The sequence below is a fragment of the Trichechus manatus genome, unplaced genomic scaffold (assembly GCF_000243295.1).
Source record: "Trichechus manatus latirostris isolate Lorelei unplaced genomic scaffold, TriManLat1.0 scaffold00007, whole genome shotgun sequence".
NCBI lineage: Eukaryota > Metazoa > Chordata > Mammalia > Sirenia > Trichechidae > Trichechus > Trichechus manatus.
The window spans coordinates 22711123-22736981 of NW_004443943.1; the positions used below are offsets into that span (position 1 = coordinate 22711123).

The window sequence follows — 25859 nt, forward strand, 5'->3', positions numbered from 1 at the left end:
ACACCGATTAATAAAAAGTCTCAGCAAAATAGGAAAGGAAATTCCTCAAAATAAGGGCATATATACAAAACCAACAGCCAGCATTATTCTCAATGGAGAAAGATTGAAAGCATTCTCCTTGAGAATGGGAATGAGACAGGGATGCCCTTTATGACCACTCTCATTCAACATTGTACTGAACGTCCTAGTTAGAGCAATAAGGCAAGAAAGGGAAATAAAGTTATCAAAATTGGAAAGGAAGAGGTAAAACTGTCCTTATTTGCAAGTACCAGGATCCTTTACATAGAAAATCCCAAAGACTCCACAAGAAAGTTACTGGAATTAATAGAAGGATTCAATAATGTGGCAGAGTACAAGATAAACACACAAAAATTTGTTGGATTCCTCTGCACTAACAAGGAGGACTCAGAAAAGGAAATCAAGAAAATAATACCACTTACAATAGTCCCCAGAAGGATAAAATACCTAGGAATAAACCTAACCAGGGACGTAAAAGACTTATACAAGGAAAACTATAAAACACTACTGCAGGAAACTAAGAGAGATCTACATAAATGGAAAAACATTCCATGTTCATGGATTGGAAGATTTAACATTGTGAAAAATGTCAGTACTACCCAAAGGGATCTGTGGATATAATGCAATCCTAATCCAAATCCCAACAATATTCATTAATGAAATGGAAAAGCTAATCTCCAACTTTATATGGAAAGGAAGGAGGCCCAAATAGCTAAAGCAATACTGAAGAACAAAGTAGGAGACCTCACACTTCCTGATCTCAAAATTTACTATACAGCCATGGTAATCAAAACAGTCTGGTACTGGTTCAGTGATGGGCACATAGGCCAATGGAATAGAATTGAGAACCTAGAAGTAAACCATCCTCCTATGGGCCGCTGATCTTCAACAAAGGGTCAAAGTACATTCAGTGGGAAAGAAACAGTCTCTAACAAATGGTACCAGCAAAACTGGATATCCATATGCAGAAGAATGAAACAGGATCTATACCTCACACTTGCACAAAAAGTAACTCAAAATGGATCAAAGACCTAAATGTTAAAGCTAGAACTATAAAGTTCCTGGAAGATAACATACAGTCTGAACCAGGGGACCTAATTTTCAGCATAAATAACGTATCAAACAAAACTAAAAATGCACGAACAATAGAAGATAAATTCGATAATTGGGATCTCCTAAAAATTAAATACTTGCACTCATCAAAAGACTTTACCAAAAGAATAAAAAGAGAACCTAAAGACTGGGAAAAATTTTTTTGCAATGACCATGTCTAACAAGGGTCTAATCTCTAGAATATATAGAAAATATCAACAGCTCAACAACAGAAACACAAACAATCCAATCAAAAAGTGGAGAAAGGACATGAACAGATACTTCACCAAAGAGGACATTCAGGCAGCCAACAAATACATGAAAAGATACTCGAGATCATTAACTGTTAGATGCAGATCAAAACTACAATGAGATACCATCTCACCCCTGCAAAAATGGCAATGATCAAAAGAACAGGTAACAACAAATGCTGGTGAGGTTATAAGAGGATTGGAACTCATATATTTCTGGTGGGATTGTAAAATGGTACAACCACTATGGAAAGTAGTATGGCACTTCCTCAAAAAGCTAGAAATAGAAATACCTTATGATCCAGCAATCTCACTCGTAGGTATATATCCTAGAGATATAAGAGCAATGATATGAATAGACATATGCACACCTACGTTCACTGAAGCATTATTCACAATAGCAAAAATATGGAAACAACCTAAGTGCTCATCAATGGATGAATGGATAAACAAATTGTGGTCCATACATACAATGGAATACTACACAACTATAGAGAATAATGAGGAGTCCGCAAAACATCCTATAACATGGATGAATCTGGAAGACGTTATGTTCAGTGAAATAAGTCTATCAAAAAAAGACAAATATTGTATGCTCCCACTATTATAAAAAGCCAAGAATAGATATGAACACAGAAAGCAACATTCTTTGATGGTTACCAGGGACGGGAGGGAGAAGTAGGGGGAAATCACTTTCTAGATAGTAGACACTTGTTAGTTTTGGTGACCGGAAGGCAATTCCGGATAAGAGTGAAGTCAGCACAACTAGACCAAGGTAAATACAGGCACTAATAAGTACACAAGAAAAAGATACAATTTCAGTAAATGCTTTAAGATACACAATTTCGCAACAACAGTAAAAACAACCAGAAAATATGTGTGTGGTTATGTAGGTAGATATGGATGCGTATATGTGTATAAGAAGTCATATGTGAGTAAATTAACGTGCATGTATGTACAGGTGTATCTGTAGGCATATGTATATACATGGTTGTGTGTGCTGCATATACATCCACATATATAACAAACCACATTGGGCTCACAGTTACAGAGCCTTCCTAGATATATCCGAACAACTCGTGAGATTGGTTTATTGGGTTTAAAGGCTTGGGACCTTAGTCTTGGGGGGCAACTTAATTAATTGTCATAACATAGTTCACAAAGATAATGTTCTACATCCTAGTTTGTTGAGTAGCATCTGGGGTCTTAAACACTTGCAAGCAGCCGTCTAAGATACAACTATTGGTCTCTACTCATATGGAGCAAAAGAGAATGAAGGAAATCAAAGGCTCAAAGAATAAATTAATCCACGGGACTAATAGCCCACATGAACCACAACCTCTTCTAACCTGAAACCAAAAGAACTAGATGGCGCCCAGCTACTGCTACTGACCATTCTGACCAGGGACATGATAGAAGGTCCTGGATAGAATGGGAGAAAAATGTAGAGCAAAACTCAAATTCCTAAAAAAGGCCAGACCTACTGGACCGATAGAGACTAGAGGAACCCCCAAGACTATTGCCTTAAGATACCCTTTGAACTTGGAATTGAAGCTATTTCTGCCAGTCACCTTTCAGCCGAATAGTAGATTGGCTTATAAAATAAACAATATCACCCATGAGTAATTAACTATATGAGACCAAACGGTCAACATTCACCCAAAAGCAAAGATAAGAAGGCGAGGAGGGGAAGGGAAGCCAGATCAGTGGCAACAGAAGAAACAGAATGGAAATGATGATAATGCTGACACATTGTAAAAATTGTAACCAATGGCACGGAACAATTTGTATAAAAATTGTTAAAGGGGAACTTAATTTGCTGTGTAAATTTGCATCTAAAACACAGTAAAATATTATTTAAAAAAAAATTACAGCCTAGGAAACCCTATGGGACAGTTCTACTCTGTCATATAGGGTCACTATGAGTTGGAATCTATAGCTCACAACAATTGCAAATACGAATTAAGGAAACAATGATGCTGACATCCCTGCTGATAAGAAAGTAAATTTTTTTGTATATTATTACATTTGTTCTCATGGAGACATCATTAAAAGGCAAATGCTTAGAAAACTACAAATTGGACTTTTTTGCACACTTGCTCATACTAAGCCTCTCCAGGAACAGATCTGCTGGGTAACCATGTTTTTTGAAATTTCCAAAAGTCCAAGTTATACATTCCTATGTGGGTGTTATATTTGCACATGACTTAAAATAGGACTTAGTTTCCAAGGATTGCCTGGTGGATTCAAACTGCCGACCCTTTGGTTTGCAGCCATAGCACTTAACCACTACGCAACCAGGGTTTTGAAAATAGGCCTTAGGAAATTTTGTTTCAGGAGTCTCTGCAGTTTCAGAGGGCCTGCTGGAAGAATATTCAGAACCCAGAGATTTCTAAATGCTAAGCAAGAGGCAAACTCTTACACACATAAAGTTGCCTTCTGTTTGCTACAGATTAAAAAAAAAAGACTGAATAAACTGCTTAACCTTATTTCTCAGACTTCGGCTATGAATGTCAAGTCAAGGTCATTTGATACAAAAATAGTTAATCCTCAATTTCGTTAACCTTTAGAAAAAACTTTAACTGCAGGGATTGTGAATTAGTAATATCCACAGAGAGACAATTGTGTTTAACTATTAGAGTCAGTTTTCTGACAAACACAGAAAGCTGAATTGCTGTAAGAAGTAAAAAAATGCTGTCATAATTTTTCCTTAATACTCCATGAGATTTCAAAAGAGCGAATGTAATTTTCATCTAGATCTTTTTAAATTTTTTACCGAATATTTTGTCTATAACTGTTCGTTTATCTTGCATCATTTATGGAATGATAAATGAACGGGTTAGAAAAAATCTCTGGGTCTGCAAAAATAATATGATTAATCACTTCTTCTAAAATAAGATTTTATTTGGTAACTTGATAATTTATTATAATTTTATTATCTATAGGATGTGCCACTGTTAATGTTTTCCCTGTAAGTATTAACAGTCATGATACCAGAGTCTCAGGTCCTCGCTCGGTGCGGCTGTAAGAGACACGAAACAGGTGAAAGCCAAAGAAGCAGCTTTATTTGGTTTGCTGAGCAAAGGAGCAACTGGGACTTGCGTCACCAAGATGGCTCTCTGAACAATGGCTGAAACAGTTTTTATTAGGGACAAGAACTGAGGAAAGATTTGGGTGGGAGGGAGCAAGGTCCTTGATTGGTCTGGCCCGAAAAGGCGTTCCCTGGGCGGTTCCCTTGTCTGTACTTGCTCAGTCCAAAAAGGGGTGGGGGTAGCTGTCAGTCCCTCAAACCAGATCTTAGGCTCAGACCATTTGCTTCTGAAAGTCTTCCCCCAGTGTCAGGCCCCTGAAGTTTTGTTCCATCTGGCGGGAGAAAAGTTCCGGGGCTACCCAGAGGATGGGATTGATAGTTCTGTGCATGTCAGGCAGCCGGATTTGGTCTTAACTGTTTTTGTGGTCAGCGCCCCAGCCTCTTATTTTTCTTATCTTGGGCAGGAAATTGGCCAATTGCCTGAAAAACATCTGGAGAAACCAGTTAGAAGGGCAGGTGACTCATGCTACTCTACCTTCAAGTTGGGAGTTGTTGATGGTGCTTGGAAGCTGTCAGACTCAGTAAGATCCGTAGGTGGCACAGTTTGCTCTGGACCACAAATGGAAAAGTTGGTGGTTCAAACCCACCCAGTAGCACGTTAAATATTACAGTCAAGATAACCCTATGGAGCTCAGTTCTACTCTGCAACCCATGGGGTCGACATGAGTAGGAATCAACCTGATGGCCATAGGTTTGGGTTTTTTTGGTTTCACTAGTTTAGCAGACAAATTTTGCAGGCATAGGCATCAATAAGCCAGGTATTGATTTGAAATTTGTTTTAGAAATTTTTGAAGAATAGGAAGTAAATTCAAAATTCCCTTTTCTTGTCATCCTATTCTTAATTGTGTCTAATCTTGGCATGATGGTAGGAAGAACCTTAAAATTGTTGATAATCTTTTAAGGAATCATCAAGTCAATCTCTTAGATGCCCTTTATACAATAAAATAATTTAGCTAACTTAGACCTGATTCTCTTCTTGTCCAAGCCTATTCAGTATTTTCAACCACCTTCTGGACCTCTCCACCTGAATGTCCCATCAAGACTATTATAAAGGCCTCTTAACCAATCTCCCTGCCTCCACGGAATGTCTCTTTATTTAATCAGATATGTATCTTTTCTTTTATTTTGCTCACTGTAATGTTTTATAGTTTGGGAGGAATTTCCACATATTTTAATAAAAGTTATTCCTAGGTATTTTGAATTTTTTTTTTGTATTGCTGTTGTGAAAATGATCTTTTTCTATCATAGCCTGTAAAGAAGCTATTGATTTTTACATACGTTCTCTTGTATTCTACCATTTCACTGAATTTTCTGATTATGTCTAAACTTTTTTGATTGATCCTCTTGGGTTTTTAATTTATAAAAACCTATTACCTATAAACAATGATAACTGTGTCTTCTCCTTTTCAGTAGTTACACTTCTTACTTCTATTGCATGTCTTATTGCATTAACCAGAATTTCTAGAACAATATTTAATACCAGAAGTGATAGTGTGTTTCTTTGTTTTGTTCCTAGTTAAGTTAAATTTTTTGGATAATATGCTTTTTATGTCAAGCATCTCAATAATTAGTTTTTTTTTTTTTTTAGTAACATGATGTATTATTCTTAAGAATATTTTCTTACTTATTCAGAAAGTGGAGACAAAAGAAAGAGCCATCATGAGAAAGATCTCAAAGAGAAGAGAAGATATTAAAAAAAAGGTTAGATACTAATGGAGTTTATAAAGGTTTAGATTAAACTAAATATTCCAATTATAAATGTAGGCCAATCCTGATAAATTAGATATATTTGCTTGTATATAAAAATCATACAACTCATCTGTTAAATGAAATAAACATCATCCGTTAAATGAAATAAACAATAGGGCAGCTTAGGGATAAATAGTACTTCTGTTTGGTCTGTCAGTCACGGAATAAAGAGCATTAGAGGTAAATTATTTATTTCTTTGTTTATTATTTATTTATTCTCTTACTTAAATATCCATTTATTTGTTTATTCTCTGAGCTAGCCAGCAATCCATTCCTGCTTTGCTTTAAAAAAAATTTTTTTTTTGGTCATGAATGAAACATATATAGGACCAATATCCACACATCTCTTAGGGTAACTTTAAGATTTCCATTTTATCTCTGCCTTCTTGTTGGAGATGGAAAGTTAGGGAAAAGTGACAAGAATCTTGAGAATGGTGGGTGAGATTATTGGGAATTAAAGGCAGACCTCTATCAATTATTTGCCAGGGTTGATGTTCCATTACACCTTCAAAGGTTGCTATTGCTTGGAAGAGAGTAGACTTAGGTATTTCTAATTATGTTGAAAAAGATACTAAAGATTGAATAAGAAGTAAGGGAACATCTTAATCCATGCTGACTTTAATCAGTAGTTCTTAAGTTCTTAAGTGTAGTACAGGAACCACTGGTGGATTTTTGAAGTTCTTTCAGAAAGTCTGTAGAGAGGACTTTTATTATAATACTACTTTTACTATGATCATGGCAATACTCTCCTTTGGTTTTTGACGCAAGTTCATATTTTTGCTATGATTGGAAATCCAGTGTGTGTGTGCTTGCTCTTTCTATTCCAACTGCACTTAGATTTAGTCAGCATATACAGTTACTATTTCAGGAGGCTTTTGCTATTCTACCGCTTAAACTTAAAATGAAAAACAAACTCATACTGCATATTGCTCTAAGAAAGGATTTAACATTGCTACAATAGTTTATTTTTAGATATATTGTGGTTTAAAAAAAAACTATAAAATAACTAAATGCTCCATCATACTGACGTTCTGATGATGATAGGACACCCAATTAAAAATATTGGCAGGCGGCTGGAAATACAGTTCTGATGCTCAGGAGAGTGCTCAAGGCTGGAGACGCACATTTGGGAAGCCATGGGAGTATATGTGTTTTCCAAAACCTTGAAATGTACCCAGATTTGGGCTAGGGGAAGAAGTGTGAACATTAAAGGATACAGGAAATAAGTGGCCAGAGAGGTAAAAGAGGGCAAGGGCATAGCAAGTTTTAAGAAAGCAAGGTGCCCAACATTGTCAGATACTAAAGAGTCATCAGTTGAATAATAGCTAACGCTGGTATAGAACTGAATTTTCAAAGTATTTGCATATGTCTGATATCATTTGACCTTCCTAAAAGATATATGAAGTAGGCAATATATGAGAACTAAGAACTAACCATTGAATTTTATCATTAAAAGTCCTTTTTACATTAAAGAGAGCAGTTTCTTAATTTAAAAAAAATCCACTGTGTATAAAGAGCTCTTACAAATTGATAAAAAGATGAAATTTAAGCAAATGGGCAAAGGATATGAATTGGCATTTTAAAGAAGATAATATTCAAAGGGCTAGAAAGCATATGAAGATTTTAATGCCGCAACAAAGAGTTACAAACTAGCTCCCCCCCCCCTTTTTTTTTTTTGCAGATGTCAGAAGAGACAGATAACATTGCAGTAGAAGAAATTATAGATGAGCATCTACAAAAAGGTTGTCAATAACCACAACTCTAATATTCTTGGTTTTTATTTAGAAGTTGTAAATGACTAATCCTATGCCAGAATTTCAGCTGGGAATAGAGGTTTCTTAAGAGATGAGTTGGAATAGAAACTAAACTTCTTAAATAATATAAGATGAGCAGAGGGAAATATATAGTAAAATCAATGCATGCAGTAAAGCTAAGTTCCATTCTGTCTCTCTCTGCACATATGGAGAATCCACTAGTGCTTAAGACTGTTAGACCATAAAGATAATAAAGATACAGAACCTGCTCTGGGACACTCCAAATCTCAGAGATAAAAATACATAAATAACTGTTGAACCCTGGTTGATTCATCCAGTGAATATTTTCTGAGTGTGTACTATGTGTCACATGCCATTCTAAGTTCTGGGAATAGAGTAACAAACAAACCAGTTAGTAATTTTAAATTTTACCCAGGAATACTTAAGAACAAAGACTCTCATGATCTATAGTGAGTTAGCTTTAGGCTTGCTTTTTATTTTCATCATCCCCAATGCAACCTTTAAGTACTCAACCAAAAAAAGCAAACACGTTGCTGTCAAGTCTATTCCAACTCATAGCAGCTGTATAGGACAGAGTAGAACTGCCCCTTAAGGTTTCCAAGGCTGCAAATCTTTATGGAAGCAGACTGCCACATTTTTCTCCCACAGAACAGCTGGTGAGTTTGAACCACCAACCTTCTAGTTAGCAGCCAAGTGCTTAACCACTAAACAAAATGACCTATAGGTCTTCCATTTACTACTGTACCTCATGGCTTGGAGTGTACACAACAGCCAGAGCCTTCTTCCTACCCTTCAAGACTATTTCACTTGCCCTAAGAGCTGGCAAGAATAGGGGTGGACAATATTATACTGATTTTACAGAATCGACGTAAGTAATTAAAATGTGTACCTAGAGACTTATATGTCTTCCTTTCAGATAACTTCTGTCTCCAGTTTAATCAAAGTTAAAGTAACCTGTATTTAATATTTGTATATTCCACAGAGCAGTCTATATATGACTGTTCTTGTGAATTTTTTTCCTAAAAGGAAAAAGATAAAAATTGGCTTATATGATCTTTTTGTTTTTAGCTGACTGCAAAGGAGGGCTCTGGCCAATAGCTGAGAAAGCGGCAGAAGAGAGTGACAGAGGGTAGGGGGAAAGTTACAAGAAACAAAATTCAAGCCTGACCAAGCATTAAAGTATTTACTACAGATGGAGAAGGGGAGAAGGGGCATCCATTGGTTTTAGGTTATAAACTTTCATGAGGCAATGACACAAACTTGGTAATTGTCACAATGCTTAGATATACATGTAATTTACATATTTAATAAGCCTGTTTGCTGCTATTGCTGTTTAATTATAAGAAAGTGTTGTAGACTCTGTATTATGTTGACTTCCTAATAGATTTAGCTACAGAAGAAAATCAGAACATAATAGAAACATTGAGAGGCAAAGTAAGAGAAAAGCTAAAAAATGTTAAGGTAATGCTTTCTTTTTTCTTTCTTGTTTTCAATTTTACTGTTTAAGTAAGATATGTAGCATAATAAATGTTTCTTTTTTAAAAAAAGAAAAGAGCCAAGATTCAGTCTTGCTATAGCCCCTTAATTCTAAAAAGCTTCAAGTTCTTTCCCATGTTTTTTTTTTTCTTTCTCCTTTCGTCTCATAACTCTCCTATGATCCAAATCTAAAGCTAAGAAAAGTTAAATGACTAGGTCATAGTAATTACATATGTCATCTGAAAAGTATATATTTATATATATGTACTTCTTAAAATAAAAATGTTTAGAAGTCTTGATTTTTACACATTTTGGAGAAAAGACTTATGAGCACAATTTTGCTATTTCTGTGAAGATTAAACCTTCCATACCATTTAATTATGTTGTATTCAGATTAATCAAGGTGAAAAGTCTTCAACTCAGCTGCTCATTGATACTAGGATACATCAGTGGTCTGAGGTAAATAACTTCTAAAGTTAATATGTTAGCTAAATTATAGATACAAACAGAATATAAGATAAATTTTTTAAATTTTTTGACTCCTAGTCATGTATTTTTGACTCCTAGTAACTTTGAGTTTTACTTTTTGTTATAGAATGGATTCCTCTCCCACACCTCCTTTAAAACAGTTTACTTTAATATGTGTGTAAAAAAGAAGTGATAAAGTGATTTACATTCCAAAGATTCAAACTTTACATATTAATAAATGAGAACTTATTTATCAGCAGGTTTATAACTAAGAATATGCCACTTTTAAGACTCTAAATTACCTCTTAACTCCACAAAAAATTATGGGGCAGAGTGATGTGGTACTTGTGTGTGTGTGTGTGTGTGTGTGCGTGCACAGCTGTGTGTATGTGAGAGCACCAAAAAACAGGGAGAGAAAAAAAGAGTTAGACCTGAGTCTACATTTTAGCCAAACTGAGAGGTAATGCTCTTAATACTCAGACTAGAGTAAGGAGCAAGTTTGGGCAGATGGAGAAGATTTTGGTTCTACTTTTTTCTGGTTTTTATTGCAGTTGCCAGGACATTCGAACAAGCAAATGACAACAACAAACAATTTATGAACCAAACAGACTCAAAGTTAAACGTAACTTGATACCGTCTGTCCTGCTGCTCTTTATTCATTAATATAGATAACAGAGTTACTATTTACCTTATTATGGAAAGGTATTTCTTTAATTTATAAGCAGAAAAAGTATAATACTGGTTTACCACTGTTTAATTGACAGACCGAAGTCTCATTGGATGAAGGTCTTTCGTTTTTCATTTTAAATGATGAAGGCAGCTCAGATGGCCGAGCTTTGGACCAGTCTTTAGAGCAGGTTGGATTTGTTCTCCTTCTCCTCACATCCTCACCCTTAGGAAAAATAACCATTTAAAGGCAAAGAATGAAATACTTGGATGGGAAATGAAGATTTTAGTATTGGTCCTTTCTCTTCTCTTTGAATTTGAGATGCTGTTTATGAATAATAATAATAATAATAATAATAATACCTATCACTTATTAAGTGCTTATGGATGCCCACCGACGTACCAAGTTTTTAATGTGGATTGTGTCATTCAATCCTCATAATAACCCCATGACACAGGTATTATTATTATCTCTATTTTATAGGTGAGGAAACTGAAGCATAGAGAGTTAAGCGTTGATGAAGCAGGGAATTGAACAGAGGCTGTCTGCAACAAAGCCTGTGTTTTCTTTTTCTTTTGGTGTTCCTGTCCTTCTCTGCAAGTGCTCCACATTGTTTTCTATGATCTCTATTGCTCCGCATAGATTCCCCATTCTTTATCCCTCCTAGTCCAATCCCAAACCTTCCAATTTCTGTCAGTTCTTCCCAGTCCCTCTCAGACTCTTAAGCCTCCACATCCCCCCGCCCCGTTACTTCCAGGTTGCCCTTTCCTCCAGTACTGCTCAGTCTCACTAGTCTTTCCTCGTCTCCTCCTGACTTGTCAGTCTCAGTAGTCTCCCCGTCTATTCCTGTTCCTCTATACTTTCACCAACTCCTCTGCACCTTCAAATCTCTCCACAGTTTCCCTGACCTTCCATGCTCCCCGGTTCCTCCTATTCCCAGTAAACCAAACCAAACCTGTTGCCTTCTAGTCAATTCTGACTCATAGTGACCCTATAGCACAGAGCAGAACTGCCCCACAGGGTTTCCAAGGAGTGGCTGGTGGATTCGAACTGTCAACCTTTTGGTTAGCAGCCGAGCACTTAACCACTGTGCCACTAGGGCTTCCTATTCCCAGTAGCTCCACTTAATACCTTCTGAAACCTTCTTCCTCTTTCTTTGCATTTCTGCCCCAGTCCTTTCATTCCCTTTTTGACGCTGTTGTTTTTTCTGCAATAAAAGGAACTTTATGTTTTTAAATTTTAAATAAATAAAATATGCATATTATAAAACTGTAATACAAAAAACTATGAGGAAGAAATCACCTGAAATTCCAATGCCCTAAGATAACTCCATTATCATTCTTTCATACCTTTCTCTATGCTTACACGTGTACACACACACACACACACACCATTTCATAAACAGAATTATAGTGATAAGTGGAAATTCCATTTTTCCAATTGCTCAGCCAAACCTTATTGTCATCTTTGACTCCTCTTTTTCTCTAATGCCTCATAGCCAATTCGTCACAAATTCTGCTGGCTGTCTTCAAAGCATCCCAGAATCTGACCCACTTTTTACCACCTTTACTGGTATCATTGTAGTCTAAGCTTCCATAACTTCTCATCTGGACCTTTCCCATAGCCTCCCTCTGTATCCACTGTTGTTCCCCAATTGTCAGTTTTCCACACCACACAGTAGTAACGATGATCTTGTTAAAGTCTACGACAGATCATTCTTTTGCTTAATTCTAGTGGTTTCCTATCTCACTCAAAATAATTGCCTCCATGAACAACTGCCTCCTTTGTCATGAGACCAGAAGAACTGGATGGTGCCTGACTACCATTATTGAACATTTTGATCAAAGATTCTGTAGAAGAATCCTGATCAAAAGATGGAAAATGCAGAACAGAATTTTAAATTCTTCTGGATTCCAGACTTTGGGGAGCCATGGAGGCTAGATAAACCCCTGAAAATATTACCCTGAGATAATCTTTAAACCTTAAATCAGAAATATTCTCTGAATTCTTAAAACCAAACTGTAGTTTAGCATAACTTGTAAAATGTCTGCCTTGAGCATTGTTTTTTAAAGAACTATCTATGTGGGATCAAATTGACAACAGCAACTTAAAAGATTAGCTAGAAACCTTGGAGGGCAATGGGTTTATATTAACGGAGGAGGAACAGCTCAGAAAAGGAGGGTGAGAATGGTTGCACAACTGGAAGAATGTAATCAATGTCACTGAATTGTACATGTGGAAACTGTTGAAATGGTATATGTTTTGCTGTGTATATTTTCAACAACAACAACAAAAAGCTAAAGTCCTTACAGGCCTCCAAGACGTCTGTGACCTGGTCCCCTTGTTACCTCTCTGACTTCATTTCATTTCTTTCTCCCTTTCTTACCCAGCTCCAGCTACATTGGCCTCCTTTCTGTTCCTCACTTACAGCATGCTTCTGCCTCAAGGACTTTACACCTATTTCTCTGCCTAGACGACTCTTTCCCTATACTCATGCTCTCTCTCTCACTACCTTTGGGGTCTCTTTTCAAATGACATATCACTAAAGATACCGTACCTGGCCACCCTGTCTAAAATAGTACCCTTCACCCTACCCAGCCCAGCATCTCTATCTCCTTACCATGCTTTATTTTTCTTTGTAACACTTATTACCACTTAATGTATATTTGTATGTCTATTTGTTTATCTTCTTCTTGGAGCATATTAGACACTCAGTAAGTATTTGAACGAATGTTGAATGATTGTGCTGTTAACCGCCATGTCACCCAACCTCCAGTGTTCCATGGTATGGGTTAAGGAATAGATTTTTCTGGGAAAACAAGGGAGGGCTCTGTCTCTGATCTTCCCACCTAGCAGAGTATGCCAGGGCCAGGCACTGTGGTTGTGGCTGCTCTTCCTTCTCACAGGGAAAGCATGAGAGCAGTTGGGTCAGTGAGGGTTAGGGAAGGCAAATGGACTACTTGGGCATGAGAAAGTCTGGGTTTAGATGCCAGCTGTTTAGAGGAGTTGTTTGGGAAAGCTGTTTGTTCCACAGCTGTTGACCTGGAGGCCCATAGAAAACTACAGTCTTCATCATAGGGAGGAGAAAGCCGCTGGTCTTGTGGGAAGCTGAGTTTGAGGGTAGCTCCTTTGTGCTGGAAGAAAGGGGAATCCTGGTTGCAAATGTCGCATCTGGGAAACCCAGGGTGAAGTCAAAGGTCACTTTCAGACAGTTCTGCTTGCCACACCACAGTTAACAAGGCACCTTTCTGTGACATGAGGGAAATAACTCTTTTTAGCACACTGTACTCAGGTCTAGGTTTATGCCTGGAAAGTTAGATGGTTGCCTTCTGACCTCATAACTCCCTGTTACACAACAGCTGCCAGCACAGATGCTGCTCTGCCCTGAGTTGCACAGTGAAGACCAAGAAGGCCATCTGGGATACTAGCTGGATTTAGACTAAGTAAGGAGTACTTGGACAGGTGGTGCTTATATTGGTCAAGGTCACAGCTTGTCTCAGGCTAAAAATATAGGCAAATTGGATAGGGCTCATAAAAGAGATCTAGCGTGTCTTAAGTAAGGAGCTGGGGTCCAAGATGAGAACTGGGCACTCAGCCATCAGGGCAGAACTTAGCTCTGGAAGCAGGTTGAAAGCCCTGGCCCACACCAGGGTGCTGTCAAAGGAAGCTTGGCCATGGGAGCTGCAGCTGCAGCAAAGAGCTCCTTTTTGTTTATGATTAAAATCTTCAGAGGGATCCTCTATATGAAGATCTCCCAAATCTTACTCTTAACTGTCAGTGTCATACCTTGCTTAAATTCTGAAAAAGATGCCACAAAGATTTCTGAGCAGAAAATATTTTCTTTGTTTTATAACAGGGATATAGAAGGGAGGGTATGATGGTATGATGACTTGGCATAAACCTTGGTGGTGCTTAAACTACATTAGTTATTTTGTCAGTTGACCAAGGCCATGTCAAGTTCTCCATTCAACAGAATTCTGTGGTTAATTATTTTTATCTTATTATTCACCCCTAAATGCATGTTTTTCAGAATTAAAGGAGTTTTATTTACATGACTCTTACATTCTCTTTCTTTTAATATATGTAGATTTCAAATTAGATAGGTAAAGTCATCCAAAATAAATTAGTGATTTTATTTTTATGAACAGACTCATGTAAAATTTTCTGATCATGATATAAAATACAGATTTTTGTGTTTAATAGTGTATGTTTCCATACCTATATTCAGATCGTTGGTAACTCATATGTATCAGACTTCAGAATTTCACTGTAATCACTCTGCCATAGACTTCTATGCTTACTTCTTACTTTTCTTTCTTTTTTGTAATACTTTCCAGAAAACAGCATGACTACTCCAGATCACTTTAGGTAGTAATGTGTTCTGAATGGTTAAAAAACATTGGGTTTAAGACTACACAGCCTGATCTCTCTGGACTCTACCATTACACCGTGAATTTTCAGTAATTGAAATGTAGTAGTCCAGTATCTCAAAACATTTTTCATAGGGGAGGAAGGGCTTTAATTATAGTTTTATTTCAGCAGTCTTTCACTGGAGAATTGCAAAGGAGGGCTATAGCAAAATCATGTTATATAATACTAAACCTTAAATGACTTCCTCTATGGTTAGTGAAATTCATTTCTAACACAGTTTCAGCTAGAACTTCATCTGGGTGGCGTGGATCAGAAAGACTTAACAGTAAGGTATATGTCATTTATCTGTATGTTAATCATTGGAGACAAGCATATGGACTTATTTTCCTGATTGACATTTAACAGAGATCAATAAATGATAATTACGCAAAACACATTTCACCTGGTAATAATTTGCAAAATTTTGCTGAGAGCCAAGATGAAAATTTTATGGAAGAAGTCATTTATCCAGATTTACTTGAAGTAAAAGCTGCTGAATATGAAGATGATCAAGAACAAATAAAAAAACAGGCAAACATTTTTGTGCCAAGTAGTTCTCCAGGTAATGTTCTTTTCAAGTAAAGTATTCAAGTCATTAATGAATCATACTATAGAATAATAGCTTATTTGTATGCTGGATAGATAAAAATTACTGCTCTAAAATTATAGAAAGTTTTCTATATTTGTTCTTCATGCCTTCTCTGAGTTAAGGGAATTAAGTAAGAGAATTCATTCATTGTATATATATTTAGACTTTCTGCTAGACTTTAGTGGTAGGTATATGATAGTTCATTTTTGCTTCTTGTTTGGTCTATGCCCATTCAATATTTTGGATTTTAAAGTAATATCTAGATTTTGTTATTAAGTGGTCAACCAGTGTAAACTGCCAAAAGACATGATGCCACGAATTTTAGAAGATGAAGGATTATATATTCAGAGAAAACCAGAAATATATAAAAAGACCTGCAACAAAATGGAAAATCGCCTGCTTAAACTAGAAGAGGCAAGTGCATCAGATAACAAGAATATTCACAAAGTTAAACCACTGGCGGTTAGTATGTGACATTTGTTTATGGTGAGACATTTAATTACTACATTTCTTAAATATTTTTAATAGGGAAAGTGTTGGTTTGAAGAAAGTGGAGAAATAATGTCATTACCTTCACCAATTAGAAGGTCATGGAATTTCAGACTGAACATAAGAAAGGAATCCTTAAATCCAGCACTAAAGACCATATACAGGAAGGTAACCAACATCAGTTTATTTGTAATTATGGTCCGAATTCTTGTAACATTAATATGTTTGTGGTGTTTTAATTCACCCTTTAAAGATATTATCAAGTCTAATAATATAATGGCTAAACTATAATGAAATATTAAATGGAGCCCTGGCGGTACAGTGGTTAAGAGCTCAGCTGCTAACCAAAACGTTGGCAGTTTGAATCCACCAGCCACTCCTTGGAAACCCCAGGGGGCAGTAATAGCCATTAAAAATTGTTTTTGAGGAATACTTAACAATATGGGGAAAGGCTCAAAATAAAATGTGAAATGAAAAAGGCAGAATGCACAATTATGCATAATTATGATATCAAGTTTATAAAAATATATGTGAATGAATAAATGAACACATACATTGTATACGTGTGTATAGATAAAAAGACTGGAAAGTATATCAAAGTTGATAATTATCCCCGGATAGTGGAACATAGGATAATTGTAATTTTCTTCTTTATACTTTTCTGTATTTTCTAATTTTCAAAAATGAATATACATTATATCTCTATCAAAGTAGTTGTTTGTTAACCTAATGAACTATTTAGGCAAAGATAGTTATAAAAAACAAAACAAGACATCGGCTTGAAAAATTTTTAAATCAGAACTATGTGCCAAAACTTAATTGCCTCTTCACTTGCCTTAACCATTCCATATATAGTAAATATGGCTATAACTAGGTTAAAAGTGGACATAGTACCAAAATACCTGTAGGACTTTATTCTTTACTCCCTTTACTGCTTTAAATTTGTGATTTACTTCTGCTGTTTTAGTAATTACATGCCTTCTTTAATTAGTGCTTTTTTTAATAATTGACGCTCTGTTTCTTGCATATTCTGGTAGCTGAAACATTTTAACAGCAAGGGCACTTAGGTCTTTATGACCCTGAATCTTCTACCCTACAGAAGAAATGAGGTCTCTCCCTACACCAAACAGATTTATAGTTTTGGGAGGTTTCTTTGTATTTCTTTAACATGTGAGGATCTTTTTCTATAGGATATATGATGTCTTTTTCTTCCTTACAATTTCTGTTTCTTTCCTAGAGAATCTAGGAGATTAATTCTTTTTCCTATGTCAAAATATGTTTTTCATATTTTTATGTTGTTGTTAGGTGCCGTCAAGTCAGTTCCAACTCATAACGACCCTTATGTACAACCGAACCAAACGCTACCTGGTCCTGCGCCATCTTCACAATCATCGCTATGCTTGAGCCCATTGTTGCAGCCACTGTGTAAATCCATCTCGATGAAGGTCTTCCTCTCTTTCGCTGACCCTCTACTTTACCAAGATGATGTCCTTCTCCAGGGACTGGTCCCTCCTGATAACATGTCCAAAGTATGTAAGATGAAGTCTCGCCATCCTTGCTTCTAAGGAGCGTTCTGAATGTACTTCTTCGAAAACAGACTTGTTCATTCTTCTGGCAGTCCATGGTATATTCAGTATTCTTCACCAACGCCGTAATTCAAAGGCATCAATTCTTCTTCGGTCTTCCTTATTCATTATCCAGCTTTCGCATGCATATGAGGTGATTAAAAATACCATGGCTTGGGTCAGGCGCACTTTAGTCCTCGAAGTGACATCTTTGCTTTTTCACTTTAAAGAAGTCTTTTGCAGTATCCCTTTGTTCTGTTCGGACGACTGCCTCTTGGTCTATGTACAGGTTCTTCATGAGCACAATTGTTCTGGAATTCTCATTCTTCACAATCTTTTCCATAATTTGTTATGATTCACCCAGTCAAATGCCTTTGCATAGTCAAGAAAACACAGGTAAACAGCTTTCTGGTATTCTCTGCTTTCAGCCAAGATCCATCTGATATCAGCAATGATGATCCCTGCTTCCAACGTCCTCTTCTGAATCTGGCTTGAATTTCTTGCAGTTCCCTGTTGATATCATTATACTGCCTATAAATGTCTCCCAGGATCTTCTAAAAATATACCAAAACTGTTTGCCACAAAGAAAACCTTTTATTATTTTTCCATATAAAATGCATTTAAGCTCTCATTAATTTTCCCACTTTCATAAAGACATATACAGTGGTCTATCAGAACTTCTGATCATTTGATGAACAGAATTCTACCACCAAAGGAAAAAAAAGTGAAGAAACTTGAAACTTTAAAGTCATTGTATAACTAGGTCCCTGGTCTTTTTATTGTCTTTTTCTTCACACTTTTTACCTGTTAGTCACAGCTTCCATTGCTACAGCTACCATGTGCTTCTGGTGACTCCCAAATATGTATCTCTCCTAGGTCTTTGTCCTGATCTCAGTTGCATGTATAGAATTGCTTGTGGAAAGTACAACCTGAGTGTCTGTAAAAACAGCGTGTGGTCAGTGTCTGACCTCCTCTACCTCCACAAGAAGAACCAAGATCAACAGCCCAAGGCTGATTCCTATGAGGTGGAGGTTAGACACGCCTACTTTCTCCATCATCTTTACCAATTTTGACACTAACCGTCCTTCCCACAACACTCTCTACTGGGTTCAATAATTCATTGCAATGGCCACACAGAACTCACAGACCACTCACAATTGTGGAGTTTATTAGGGAAGTAACAGTTCATATTTCAGGCTCGGGAGCACTCAGGATACAGTTCTTCCATCAGGATAGCCTCTTTCCAGCTGTGCTCGCAGGCACGCCTCTCCCTGGCCCTAGGCATCTCTCCCAGAGGCACTGAGCTTTCTCTCTCTGTTCATGAGCTGGGAAGCCCACTGCGCCATCTCCTGCTGCTGGGTCTCTGCTGCCAGGTCTCTCCTGCCACCACTTCTCACCATCTTCAGGGTTAAAGCTTGCTCTCTCTCTCTTTCCTGCTTCCAGGAGCTTCTCAGCGCAGGGATCCTGGATCCAAAGGACGCACCCCCTGCTCCTGACTGTTCTTCCTTGGTGGTGGTAGGATCCTCCTCTCTACTCTGGAACTGGCTGTCTTTTAGGATTACCACAATTACCCTGTCACACAGTCCTGGCCAATCATTTAATTTTAGAAATTAAGACTAAATTGGAAGGAACACAAAAAAAATAAATAACATAAAAATCTCTTTTTAAGGTGAGAAGGAGGAAATTTTTAAATCAAAAAGAAATTAAGAAAAAGAATTCATTGGCTGAATTTAACAGGAGATTATACACAGCAGAAAATGGGATAAGTGAACTGGAAGACAAGTCAAGAAACAGTGTACAGACTGAATCTCAGAGGGAAAAAGGGATAAGAAACAAAATACAATCAGAAGAGACACAAGGGACACATGAGTATTTGAAGTCCCAGAACAAAAGGAGAGAATGGGGCAGAAGGAACGTTCTATAAGGCTGAGAATTCTCCAAAACTGATGGAAGACATTAAGCTGTAGATTCAGGAAGCTCTAATAACCCAGTGAATAATAAATATAAAGAAAGTTACACCTTGACATATTATAATAGAATTGCTAAAACCAAAGACAGAGAAAAACTGAAAAGCCACAATAAGACTTTAAGCTGACTTTTCTATAAAAACAATGAAATTCAGAAGGCAGTGGAAAGTCATCTGTAAAGTGCTGAAGAAATATAACTGCTAACCTAGAATTCTAGACCTAGCAAAAATATCCTTCAAAGATGCAGGTGACGAAAATATGTTTAGACAAACCTAAACTGAGAATTTGTCACTAGCAATTGTGCACTATAAGTAATACTGAAAAGAGTTCTTCAAATAAAAATAATAATAACAATCCTAGGAAGAAATGTGGAAATTTAGGAAGGAATAAAGAGCAATACATATATATGGGGACATAAAAATGTACAAATATAAATGAAAACATGAATGTATAAAACAGTGCTAATTTCTTGTGATGTTAACATATGTAATGATAAAATTAGGCAAGAGGACAAATGGAGTTAAAGTGTTCTAAGTTCCTGGCATTGCCAGAGAAGAGATCAAAGTAATAAGTGATATTAGATTTTAATGAATCAAGATTGTATGCTGTAATTAGTAAAAGAATAACAAAGAATATATAATTAACAAGTTAAATGAAGAAAAAATATAATAAAATATTGAATTAATTAAAGGCAAGAAAGAAGAGAAAAAATAGGTGAATAAAATAGTAAAAAAAGTATGAAGAGGTGTATAAGTCCAAATATATCAGTATTTACATTAATTATAAAGGAACCAAATGTTATAATTAAAAGATCAAGATTACCAGAGTGAATTTTTAAAATCCTGCAATATTCACCTAATAAGAGACCTGTCTTAAATAAAGGAGAAAGGTTAAAAGTAGATGAAATGATACAAACACTGACCAAATTTATTTTTTTAATTTTATTTTGTTGTTGAGAATAGCAAAACATTCACCCATTCAATCATTTCTACATGTACAGTACTTACCAAATATTTTAAAAAGCTGATTTAGCGCTATGAGACAAAATAAATGTTAAGGCAAAAAAAATTAATAGAGATAAAAAAAGGACGTTTCATAACGATAAAGGGACACATCTCAATTCTAAATTTATATGTACATAGTAACATAGCTTCAAGAATACATAAAGCTTATGGAATAAACAAAAAAATTAGTAAGGCTACAGAAGACACGAGTAACACAACAAACTGAATTAACATATCTAGAATGCTGTGCCCAACAATGACAGAATACACATTCTTTTCAAGTGTATGTAAAACATTTACCAAATTGACTATATGCTGGGCCATAAAACAAGACCCAAAATTTTTGAAGGACTAAAGCCATTCAGAATATGTCCTCTGACCATGGTAGAAATAATAAAGAGATAATTAGAAGACACTAAGCAGTTTGGAAATTTTTAATACACTCTAAATAATTCATGAGGCAAAACAAAAAAGAATAGTAAAAAGTTATAAAATACTTAATGGAGGATAATGAAGATATCACATACTGAAACTGGTGGCATGCAGCTAAAGCAGTGATTAGAGGAAAACATATAGGCCTTAAGTGTGTGTATTAGACAAGAAAAAAGTTGAAAATTAGTCATGTTAATATTCATTTTAATAAATTTTTTTAAATGGCAAATGAAACCTAAAGAAAGACACTGCGGTGCAATTAATTACTTTTGTGTGTGACCTTTCTAGCCATGGTCTTGCAACTCCCACTAAAGGGATTGGGTGGGACTGTGTGATAGGGTAGTTTTTGGCTTACCAAGGGGATTGGTCAGTTTTGCCTTAAAAGAGAGCCAGTTCCAGAGTAGACAGGAGGATCCTACCACCACCAAGGAAGAACAGCCAGGAGCAGGAGGCGTGTCCTTTGGATCCAGGATCCCTGCACTGAGAAGCTCCTGGAAGCAGGAGAGAGAGAGCAAGCTGTAACCCTGAAGATGGTGAGAAGTGGTGGCAGGAGAGACCTGGCAGCAGAGACCCAGCAGCAGGAGATGGCGCAGTGGGCTTCCCAGCTCATGAACAGAGAGAGAAAGCTCAGTGCCTCTGGGAGAGATGCCTAGGGCCAGGGAGAGGTGTGCCTGCGAGCACAGCTGGAAAGAGGCTATCCTGATGGAAGAACTGTATCCTGAGTGTTCCTGAGCCTGAAATATAACTGTTACTTCCCTAATAAACTCCACAATTGTGAGTTGTCTGTGAGTTCTGTGTGGCCATTGCAATGAATTATTGAACCCAGTAGAGAGTGCTGTGAGACGGACGGTTGGTGTCAAAATTGGTATAGATGGTGGAGAGAGGAGGCGTGTCTAACCTCCACCTCATAGGAATCAGCCTTGGGTGGTGGATCTTGGTTCTTGTAACTTGGAAGTTACAAGACCATGGCTAGTAAGGGCACACACAAAAGTAATTAATTGCAATGCAGTGTCTTACAGATTAAGCACACCTAAAAGAAAACCCTCATTTTACGTCAGTCAGAGGCAGTTTTTCTGTGTAGCTAATGAAGTTTAAGTTTTAGTGCCCCTAACCTGCGCAGATCCCTTCCAAGGCTCTGAGAAGGGTTCTAGCAATGTATGCACTTAAGTCATTTTTACATACAGATAGGTGACCTTTGAGGTTAGTTTATGTTTTTTATTGTACATTTGTTTCTCTTTCATTCATTCATTTATGCTCTTATTTCTGTTTCCTTCCTCTGCTTTCTTTAGGTTTCATTTCTTTTTTATTTAAAAATTTCCCCCTTTTCACCTTAAAAAGGAATTTTTATGGCATTTATTTGTTGTGTTCCTTCCAATTTAGTCTTAATTTCTAAAATATATTTTTTTAAATTTTTAATCCTTTTTGTTCAATTCTGTCACCTCATTTCTGAGTTTTTCTAATTCTGATTTTTGTTCCTTCATGTCTTACATACTTAATGTCTTTTAGCTAGTTTTGAAAACTATATTTCTACTTTGATCTGTTTTTGGATGTCTTTCTGGAATGCTTTGATTATCAAAATATTATTTTGCTATTCATTTTTTTTCTTACAGTAACTTTGTATGAGATTTGATCTCGATCGTTTTACTGTTCATTTTTATATGTAATTAGTTTTCCTGGACTTTTAGAAAAAAACTTGGTTCAGATAACTTTTTTCACAGAACTCTGTTGTATTTGTGTAGTGTTAATTTTCCTACAATGGCCATGTTGCTTTTATAAGGGAAAGTTATTTGTAATTTCAAAAGAAATAGAATCAATTTAACATTGTACACGTATTTTCTTTAAAAGGCAGTAAAATCTGACCTAGAAAGCTCTCTTAGGAACAAAATGGAAGGTCAAAGGGAAACGTGCCAGTTAGATCTCAACATTGTGGGTTTGCAATTCAGCCATCATCCTCTCTTCAATCAAGAGCAAGTATTATGTGCTAGGCTGCTTCAGCTTTATGAGTGTTTTCAGAACAGGCAGCAACAGAATTTACCTCAGCTACTTTATGAGAAGGTAAGAATAGCTTTCCTTATGTTTATAGCACTAAGCATTTAATATTAAAAGAGAAAACAAAATTGTTTGTACAAAGCAATTCTCATAGAACATTTTCCATTAGCATGTTAAGTATTAAACCAAATGAAACAATGGTTTGATTTCAGTTTTTCTGAAAAGAAATTGTAGAAGTTGACTGACTGAGGAGGCAGCCTCAAGTATGCTGCACAGGATATTTAGCATTTATAAATGGTTGGCTAATCAGTGGTATTCTTGGTTCTATGACTCAAGAAAAGTATTTAAAATAATTACTAATCAAAAGAGCCACATGGCTGTTGATGAAATGAAAATTAGAGATCTTAAATCTCAAATGTGAAGAGACTTGGTCTGTGGTTGACTAATGCAAATAAAAGTTGTCCTCACTATCCGTGGGGGATTGGTTCCGGGACCACCCCCCCCCCCCCCCCGCAGATACCGAGATCCGAAAATGCTCAAGTCCCTTATATAAAACGGCTCAGTATTTGCATATAACCTATGCAATTCTCCCGAATACTTTAAATCATCTATAGATTACTTATAATACCTAATAAAATGTAAATGCTATATAAATAGATGTTAAATAGTACTGTATTGTTTAGGGAATAATGACCAGACAGGAGGCGAACAATGTTCAGTGAGTGCTCGAGAGAGACTGAGGATCTGTGAAATGGTGGTGGGAGGCTACATCAGGGTACGCCTACACATCACTTCATTTGTGTGGATTCATCGTAGTGGTTGGCTCCCAGCAAATTCAAGTTTTGCTTTTTGGAACTTTCTCCCCCTCACCCCCCGCACCCCCAATATTTTCGATCCCTGATTGGTTGAATCCGTGGATGTGGAACTGGCAGATGCCGAGGGCCCACCATAGTCATCTAATGACATCATAAGGGATACATGAAGTCGAAGGAGAAATCAAAGGAGTACCTACTGATTATTTTTGTGAATTTATGCCTCTCATTTAATCTCTGCTGCGTTTCTGATGAATGAGTATTTTGTCAACTAGTGCTCTCTCTGAAGAGGTTATTTTGATGGGTCTCATTTAGCTCATGGATACATTTTAATTTAAATACTTAGTGAGGTATTTAATTAAGCATTCAAGCCTGATGGATATTCCAATTAACAGGAAATTAATTATACCTTACTATATCTGCTTTTTACAATACAAGTGCAAAAACCACAGGACTTAACCATTTGAATTTTCATGTAGGAATTGTGTGGAAGAACTTAATAAAGATCATGCATTAATAAAATCAGAGTATTTCCTAAAACAAACATTGAAAATTCTATTACTTTAGTGCAGTTATGGCCACTGCTTTTATTAATGAAGGAACCAACTCTGCAATTATGATTCAGGTCATTAGAAAATTATTTTATTTACAGATTTCTACTTTACAGATCATTTTCCAACAGTATTGTACAATCTTTAAAGTCTGATCTAGCAATATCAATTCTATTTCATTAGAGTACTATCAATATGTATGTAACTCTAGGTGTATTTTTCATGTAACATAACTCTCTGCATAAAATAAAAACATTTTGGGGTCAATATTTGCAAAACGCTTCGGTATTATTATTATTGATTCTTAGGAGCCAAAAATAATTTTAGTTGAATTTTACTTTTTTTATGTGGATATAAACATTTCTTCCCAGAAAACTGTTAAAAGAGAAGTTTGGCAAAATGAGACTAATGGGGCACAACAGTCCAGGGACAAGGACTAGAAGGCAGGAGGGGACAGGAAAGCTGGTAATAGGGAACCCAAGGTTGAGAAGGGACAGTGTTGACATGCCATGGGGTTAACCATTGTCATAAAACAATATGTGTACTAACTGTTTAATGAGAAACTATTGGTTCTGTAAACCTTCATCTAAAGTACGATTTAAAAAAAAAAAAGAAGTTTGGTAAACCATGTGCATGTCCTTCTCTTCTAAAAGAAAAGAACAGAGGTGGGGAGAAAAAAGCCAGATGTTGCAGAATGTGTCCATTGGCCTTCTGCCAAAATTTGGTTTGTTTAAAGAGATAATTTGTGTATTCTTTTAATCCCTTCGGTGTGAAATGTATGCCTCTGCTTGTTCTCAGTATGTCCAAGCCAGTTTCAGAGTAGTAGAAGTCTCACTGGCATTCAGGAATTCTTAAACTGGAATATACTTCTTTTCAAAGAACAAGGGGAATATTGCAGATAAGAAGAGAGAATAGAAAGGATAATCTGCTGTGCAGAATTCTGTCATTTTTCCCTCTAGCTTTTTTTTTTTTAGGATTTTTATTTTTTTGTACTTTAGATGAAGATTTATAGAGCAAACAGTTTCTCATTAAACAATCAATACACATATTGTTTTGTGACATTGGATGCTAGCCCCACAAAACGTCAACACTCTCCCCTTCTCAACTTGGGTTCGCCATTACCACCTTTCCTGTCCGCTCTTGCCTTCTAGAACTTGTCCCTGGGCTGGTGTGCCCAGTTAGTCTCATTTTGTTTTATGGGCCTGTCTAATGTTTGGCTGAAGTGTGAACCTCAGGAGTGACTTCATTACTGAGTTAAAAGGGTGTCCGGGAGCCATACTCTTGGGGTTTCTCCAGTCTCTGTCAGACCAGTAAGTCTGGTCCCTTTTTTTTTTTTTTAATTTTGTTCTACATTTTTCTCCAGCTCTGTCTGGCACCATGTAGTTGTGCTGGACTCAGTCTGGTGGATGCTGTGGTAGTTGTGTTCTTCTGGCTTTTTAAAAACATTGTACAAATAATACATGA

At 36.5% G+C, this 25859-nt stretch overlaps 1 protein-coding gene across 1 annotated transcript in view; it reads left to right on the forward strand.

Moving 5' to 3' along the window:
* The first annotated feature begins 6111 nt into the window (after positions 1 to 6111).
* The window catches only part of CC2D2B (coiled-coil and C2 domain containing 2B), a 94900-nt gene continuing 75152 nt past the window's right edge, over positions 6112 to 25859 (forward strand). Inside the window, 9 exon segments of the mRNA XM_023740254.1 lie at positions 6112 to 6153; positions 7883 to 7943; positions 9361 to 9437; positions 9846 to 9911; positions 10652 to 10777; positions 15364 to 15559; positions 15864 to 16000; positions 16115 to 16243; positions 22889 to 23098. Coding sequence (XP_023596022.1) covers positions 6112 to 6153; positions 7883 to 7943; positions 9361 to 9437; positions 9846 to 9911; positions 10652 to 10777; positions 15364 to 15559; positions 15864 to 16000; positions 16115 to 16243; positions 22889 to 23098 — 1044 coding nt within the window.